Genomic DNA, 7,427 nt, shown 5'->3' with positions numbered 1-7,427 from the left:
GTTGACTTTATTATTCTTTAAACTGTAGATTTGCTTTACTCACACTTCTGTTTGAATACATAATGATATTTTAAAAATTAAATATATATATATATATCATAAGGAAGAAAAAGACAATGGGAGAAAAGAAACAAAGAAAGAGACAAAGGCAGAAAGTTCTAGCAACTAGGGAGATGTGCTGGAGCTTAAACACAAGATGAGGACCCTGTGGTGGGGAAGCTTGTGCCATCCTACAAGCTCCCGAGGCACTTCTGCCATCTCACCTGGCACCACCATCTCCCGCACCCTCCCCACCTCCCACCTTCCTAAGGTCTTCTAAGACTAGGGAAGCCTGAGTCTTTGTCTCTCAATTTGCCAGAGTGGCTGCAGCATCCCATCCCCATCTCTGAACTGTCCTTCTATGCCCCAATACTTCTCTCTTTTGTAAAAAAAAAAAAAAAATCCAGCCTCCTTTCCCAGGCACACCACCATCCAGCAGCTCCTTCTCTCCCTCTGTTTCTTCTGGGCACTCTCTCTGATACATCCAACCAAACTGATCCTTCATCTTGCAGACCTTGACTCTTATTCACTGAGTATGTTAGTATTTCTGGCCTTTAAATCTTGAAGTCTTTTGATAATGTTCCCGTGAACTCCCCACTGACTTTAACATGCACGGGGCCACTTTCCCCTCCTGCCTGTAACTGCTCATGGCAGGCACTGAGCATATGGACCAATTCCCCTAACCAGGAAAGCTGATTCAGCAACTTGGGTTGCTAAAGAGGCCGGGGCAACCAAACTGATCTCTCTCTATGAGTGGGGGTTTCTTGAAACAAAAGCAAATCTTCTCTTATAAACAAAACATTCTGTCTCTGGTAAGCTTCCTTGCAAATGAAGAAGTATAAAATAAATGGAATGTAAAGAGTTCTACAGAATTTGTTCAACCAACAGAGAAATGATCAAGCCTACAGAGATAACTTAAAATCAGAAAATTCATTTAAAAGATATTACTTTGCTTGTTCCCCCAACAAATCAATAAGGGGCAATATAATCCTCAGAACAGAATTCGGAATACATGGCACTCAGTAAACTTCTGCTGTAGAAATAAATTAGCTAATTAATTCATGTCTTATGTCAGCTTTCTATGTCCTCAACCAGTAAGTCAGAGGAACCGGCATGAGGCTCCCTTCGTTCCTCAATCCCACTAGACAACCTTTGACCAGAAGGGGCAGAGGAAGAGAAGGAGCTGCTGGATGGTGATGCGTCTGGGGAAGGGAGGCTGGGGGAGCAGAGGCAGAAGAGAAATGTCCACCTGGTGTGACCTCACAAGCTTCCAGGGTGACTTTTATAAAACACGGTGAATCACGCTAGTCTCACAGCCTCATCCCTCCAGGTTTGGACGGAAACCGACCATGGTCAACCAAAGCTCTCCAGCGGGCTTCCTCCTTCTGGGCTTCTCTGAACATCCAGGGCTGGAAAAGATTCTCTTCATGGTTGTCTTAACTTCCTACCTCCTGACCCTGGCCGGCAACACCCTCATCATCCTGCTCTCTGTGCTGGACCCCAGGCTCCACTCTCCAATGTACTTTTTCCTCTCCAACCTCTCCTTCTTGGACCTCTGCTTTACCACAAGTTGTGTCCCCCAGATGCTGGTCAATCTCTGGGGCCCAAAGAAGACCATCAGCTTCCTGGGCTGCTCTGTCCAGCTCTTCATCTTCCTGTCCCTGGGGACCACTGAGTGCATCCTCCTGACAGTGATGGCCTTTGACCGCCATGTAGCTGTCTGCCAGCCCCTCCACTATGTCACCATCATGCACCCCCGCCTGTGCTGGCAACTGGCATCTGTGGCCTGGGTTATTGGACTGGTGGAATCAGTGGTCCAGACACCACCGACCCTTCGCCTACCCTTCTGCCCCCACCGGCAGGTGGATGACTTTGTCTGTGAGGTTCCAGCTCTAATTAGACTCTCCTGTGGAGACACCACCTACAATGAGATCCAGATGGCAATTGCTAGTGTCCTCATCTTGGTCGTGCCCCTCAGCCTCATCCTTGTCTCTTATGGTGCCATTGCCAGGGCAGTGCTGAGGATTAATTCTGCCATAGCATGGAGAAAGGCTTTGGGGACCTGCTCCTCCCATCTCATTGTGGTCACCCTCTTCTACAGCTCAGTCATTGCTGTCTATCTCCAGCCCAAAAATCCTTATGCCCGAGAGAGGGGCAAGTTCTTTGGTCTCTTCTATGCAGTGGGCACTCCTTCACTTAACCCTCTCATATACACCCTGTGGAACAAGGAGGTAAAGAGGGCATTCAGGAGGTTGCTGGGGAAAGAAGTGGAGCCCAGAGTAAGCTAGGGAGAGCTGCTTAGTGTGCTTTAAAATTGCAAAGAGATTCTACATGCTTTTACCAGGACATTTGAGCTCCCCACCCCTCTGCTTCCTCATACCCATCACACCACAGCAATAGATGATAGCCGTGTGGGTGTGGGTGTGGCTGTGTGTGTACGTGTGTGCAAGAGATAGACTGAAAATGTAGTAAAGGGAGGTTTCTCTATATAAAACATTCCCATATTTTTAAGTCTTCACCTGCATCATCATGTCCCTCATTTTATCATTTTCATTTCCAACTCCCCTCCCTTGTCATATCACAATTTCTTCACCTCCAACTCTAATTCCTACCATATCTTCTTTGCTTCTCCTCTGAGCCCCCCCCCCCCGAGCCCCCCCCCCCCGCCCTGCTTCCTTAAGCATCTGTTTTGCATTCTCCTTCTATTTTATTTCCCAAATAACAGCAAGGGAGAGAGAAAGCCGAAGCCCAATTAAATTCAGGAACTCGCCCAAGAACACACAGTGTTAGAACCAAAATCCAGGCCCCACGACTTCACATCAGGCAACTCTCAAATACACGATGCTGCTTTCACACCATAATCAAATATCCCAGTATGCTTAGGCTTCAAGCCAGAACAGACTCTTACAGAGAAAGCTTAATTTCTTCAGTTTTATTATTTCTTCTCTGAAAACGCCCACAAATCGCAGGCAAAGGCGCAGCCCAGAAACACAGGGAAATGTCTTAAATATTTAGGCCATCTGGACAATTCTGACACTGAGGGGTTTGGTGCCATCTTCTGGGGAAATTTGGTATCGCATGTGGCATCCCAGACTCCCGACCTAAGACCTCTCTGCAGTGCGTAAAGATGCTACTCGACTTACGAGGGGCTTACGTCCCAGTAAACTTACCATAAGTTAAAAACGTTGTAAGTCGAAAACGGACGTTTTGCAGACATGATGGAATGCGAAAACACAAAAAATATCCAAAACCGCTGGCCACTCAGTGCACTGTAGAGTATGGGTTGTTTACCCTCGTGATCGGGTGGCTAAGAGCTGTGCTCACTGCCGCTGTCCAGCATCGCCAAGAGTATTCCACTGAATTTCGCTAACCCAGGAAAAGATCAAAATTCAGAATTCCAAGTACAGTTTCTATTGACTGCTTATCGCTTTGGCACCATTGTAAAGTAGAAAAATCCTAAGTAGAACAACAGCAAATCAAGGACAACCTGTAGTGTAGTCTACTCAGAGAGATAATTATAGTTACTGTTATCATAAAGTATTTATATAGTGATTATGATATTCCAGATACCACTTGAAGTAACTTATACACATTGACTCATTTAATCTTTATGACAACACTATGAAGCAGATAACATTATTATCCTTTTTCAAATTTAGAAACTAAGAGTTTAAGCAGCGGCTTGAAATTGTGCTAGCCAGGATTCGAACCGAGGAGGACTGGATCCAGACTCCATGCTCATAACTCTGCCTTTTGGCACAAACAATGCCTCCCCAGCCCAGTTCAGATGCATCAACTTCTCCTCAAATTCCAGTTTAGAAATACAACTAATTTGATCCTCCAGCTGAAGGAGTTTTACCTCCCTGGAATAAGAGTTTTTCAAATGCTTCAAAACATCCCATGGGAATAAGAAATAATAGAACAATAAACCCCTTGGAAGAAGTTGTGTTACAGCTCACTGTGTTTCTGGCTTAGTTCCCCCACTAGATTCCGGGTTCCCAGAAGTCAAGGCCCAGAATTTTGCAGAAAATTGGCATCCATTTCTATAAATGAATGAATGAATCTTACTCTCCAAAGGATGCGTAAAGGATTCTGAGGTCCTAATCCCATAGACACTATCTTCTAGCTTTTCCATGGCAGTGGCAGCAATACCAAGTTCTCTTTGGATAGATGCTGATAAAACAAGAAAAAGTAAAATCCTAGTTTTATTTCTAGTCCCAACACAAAATGGCTTTGATTCAATATCTCTCCTGGCATCAGCACAGAACAGTAGCATTAAATCTATTTTAATCCTAATCTTCATCCTTGCCGTCCCTGTGCTAATCTTATTGTCTCCTCATCCTCATTCTTAGACTGTATCCTAATCTTAATGTAGAGCCCCCCATTGTATATCTAATAATCCTAATCTCAGCCTTACAAGTAATGCTAACTTTAATTACACTTTTCAAATCACTTATGTAATACCTTTTCCTCATGACCACCTCTATCCTCTTTCTCTTACTGGTACCTAGAAATCTCTATTCTCTCCTCCTATTTATCAGCTCACATGCCCTGAAGTCCTAATGTTTGTGTATAATAAAATGGTTTCTAGACACAGTCTAGGGGAAACTTCACAACAGAGAATTAAATGAAACAATCTAGAAGAATCTGTTTTAATGAAATCTGCTTTGTTGAATAAATGGTTTAACATGGACCTTAGGACTAACATCTTCTGTCCTGAATTCATTCTATCTCCATGTGGACAGTTATCTATTGAATACTCTAGGAGAAAATCAAAAACAAAGTTACTCAGTCACAACCCTCAAAGTGTCCAGAGAAGATAAGTATGTTCAGAAACATATTTCCAGCACGCATAATAGTTATACAACTGAGTTGGGGGCAAATATGGGGCCAAAGTAATACAGAATAAGAGAATAAATTGTATGAGTGCTTGGGGTGGGGTGGATCAGCACAGTCTTCCTAGAGGTTTGAACCATGGCAGAGGGAACAAAATTAAATATTTGCAATTTGCTGAATGAAAAGGGCTAAAGACAGAAATAAGCATGTTATAAATTAAGATGCAAAGGTATGGGTAACAGAGTTACACCAGGGAGCCAAAAGGTTAAGGAGGAAGATATAGATTATATACATATATATATGTAATTTATAGTCAAAAATATACAGAAGCACCAGTATGGGCATGAGGGGTGACAGTCAGCTTTGTATCGCATGAATATTCATAACCAATAAATAAATAAAATAATAATAAAAATACATATATTCAGAAGCTACTCAATTGGGTATAACCAGAAAAAAAAGGGGGGGTGGAATTCCTTACAGATGTTTCAAACCTACAAGATTTAGGTCTCCTGAGAGTGAGTACAACACCTGAGTTGGAAGCGTTAAAGGGACATTATTCAAGAACTTCAGGGTTTTAGTTGCCAGTTCAAGCATGGACACCAGTTTATCAAAGGGCTCACTAAATTATGAACAGATACTGATTCACAGGGCCCAGCTCCTGCTGTATCCCTTCAGCCCCCAGTGAAGCCAGCCTTCCTAGTTTCCCCTATGCAGAATTAATTGCTCACCTTGAAGAGTACCAGAATATGTGACTTCACAATATGCCTCTTTAGCATATGGATTATTTTGAGCTAAAGTCCACTGAGGACCGTCAGACCCAAAACGCTACAAAACCAGAGCACAAGTTTTCATTTTGTAAGGGAAATTTACATTTGTAAACGTATAATTCCTTTCAATGGAGATGGCACCAGCTTAAATTTTCATAATAAACTTTACTAAACCACCTTTGTTTACCATATTTTCCTGGTCACCTCTCCATAACTTGCCTCCCCCACCCACCGATGCAGAAGTCCAAAACCTCTTTTCCTTTATTTAGCCTAAGAGGGTATACAAGTTCAAATTGTGACACCTCTTTGGATTGTTCATCACTATGCACTCCCATGTGTACATGCACAAAGCACTTCTATTTTTTTTTTTTTCTTTTGTTAATCTGTGTAATTTACAGGGCCTCAGCTGGGGAACCTAAGACAGGTAGAGGAGAAAAACGTTTCTCCTCCCCTACACCCCTCCGTACACCTCTGGGGTGTGCACTCTGCATGTTGCATGAATGTTACTTGAGCATACGTGTCTGTCTCCCCTGCTTTGCTGCTTCACAGTCCCCAGCACTGTGTCAGCCCATATAAGCCTCAGGACGTGCTGGGACTTGTCTCCCATGAGAAAGTCTCCAGCATGTGCTTCCTTGCTCCAGGGGGTCATGTAAGTGGATGCCATGTTTGCTGGAAAGTATTTTGAATATCACCCGTTTGAGGGAAAGCTGCCACTTGACATGAAGCCCATCTTATGATTGCCCTGAGGCTAATGGACAATGAAGGGCAAAGTAACAGAATGCCCTGCTTCAAAAGCCTGAGTGAAAAACAAAATGTTGCCTGTCCAGGGAGGAGGCACCATCAGCAGAGCCATCTCAACGCCTCAGGCAAAAAGGCCGGGTGTTGGACTACAGCCGGCCCTGAAGTGTCCTGAAGGAATCAAGTCTGGTAAGAGGCTGAATTCCAGCAAGTAGACAAGACTGAGGTGATCAACTTCAGAGGCAGACAAGTAGGGTGGCAAGGAGGAGTGAACACTGGCTTTGGAGTAGGCAAGCCAGATGCAGTAGATGGTTTTTTCCAAAGAAGGCTGAAAAGCATATTTATCCCATTCCACATGCTCTTTTTATAATGTGATTTACACTTGTCTTACCAAGAGGTGGGTCTGTTTCTATCCCTTGTATCTGGGCACAACCCTGTAACTAGCCAGACCAATGGGATGTGGGATAAGTGATGCTGTGACTTCCACGGTTTTGTCAGAAAATGTTCCTAGCTGACCCTCTCACCATCTCTCTCAGGACACTCACATTTGGAACTCAAGTCACTCTGTTATGAGGAAGTCTAGGCCACATGGAATGGCCATGTGTAACGTTGTAGCCACAGCCAACGCCCACCTTTACACAAATGAGAAAAGGGCCTTTGGATGACTCCAGCTACCAGCCTTCAAATCTTCCAGCTGTTGTGGTGCAGGGATAAACTCGCCCCACTGTACCCTGTCTGAATTCCTGATCTACGGAGACCATGAGAGATAACAAATGATTATTGTTGTTTTAAGCCTTTATAGGGTAATAAGTTACACAGCAATAGATAATGATGCATGCAGTTTGAATGCCAGCCCTACGCATTAGTATCCGTGTAGCACTGCATAGGATTCTTCCTCTCCCTGAGCCACGGTCTCCTTGACAGATAATGAGCACAACCCGCACCCCCCCACCCCGCCTCCTGTGGGGTTGTCCCGAGCACCAGAGCTAACGACTTAGATGCCCAACACCCCTGGCTGCTCTCTTAAGCTATCTCATTTATTTA

The 7,427-nt window shown here is 44.0% G+C and overlaps 1 protein-coding gene and 1 long non-coding RNA gene across 2 annotated transcripts; one reads left to right on the top strand and one right to left on the bottom strand.

Annotated features, from left to right (window-relative positions):
• The first annotated feature begins 1,120 nt into the window (after positions 1-1,120).
• On the top strand, positions 1,121-2,403 carry LOC103581961 (olfactory receptor 2H2). Its single transcript, XM_008563659.1, has one exon. It carries the CDS (start codon positions 1,389-1,391, stop codon positions 2,325-2,327), a length of 939 nt encoding a protein of 312 aa, XP_008561881.1. The 5' UTR covers positions 1,121-1,388; the 3' UTR covers positions 2,328-2,403.
• A 2,259-nt stretch (positions 2,404-4,662) lies between these two features.
• On the bottom strand, positions 4,663-7,427 carry LOC103581960. Its single transcript, XR_549711.1, has 2 exons — positions 7,016-7,427; positions 4,663-4,800 (listed from the first exon to the last, which is right to left on the bottom strand). It is a non-coding gene; the product is annotated as an uncharacterized LOC103581960 (long non-coding RNA).

This window comes from Galeopterus variegatus, unplaced genomic scaffold, assembly GCF_000696425.1.
Source record: "Galeopterus variegatus unplaced genomic scaffold, G_variegatus-3.0.2 Scaffold14416, whole genome shotgun sequence".
Classification (NCBI taxonomy): Eukaryota; Metazoa; Chordata; class Mammalia; order Dermoptera; family Cynocephalidae; genus Galeopterus; species Galeopterus variegatus.
The sequence above is the reverse complement of the archived record's forward strand: the minus strand, read 5'-3'. Positions and strand labels throughout refer to the sequence as shown.

What these genes read in the sequence shown, in the direction of transcription:
- LOC103581961 (XM_008563659.1), top strand. Translation starts at nt 1,389, where the DNA reads ATGGTCAACCAAAGCTCTCCAGCGGGCTTCCTCCTTCTGGGCTTCTCT.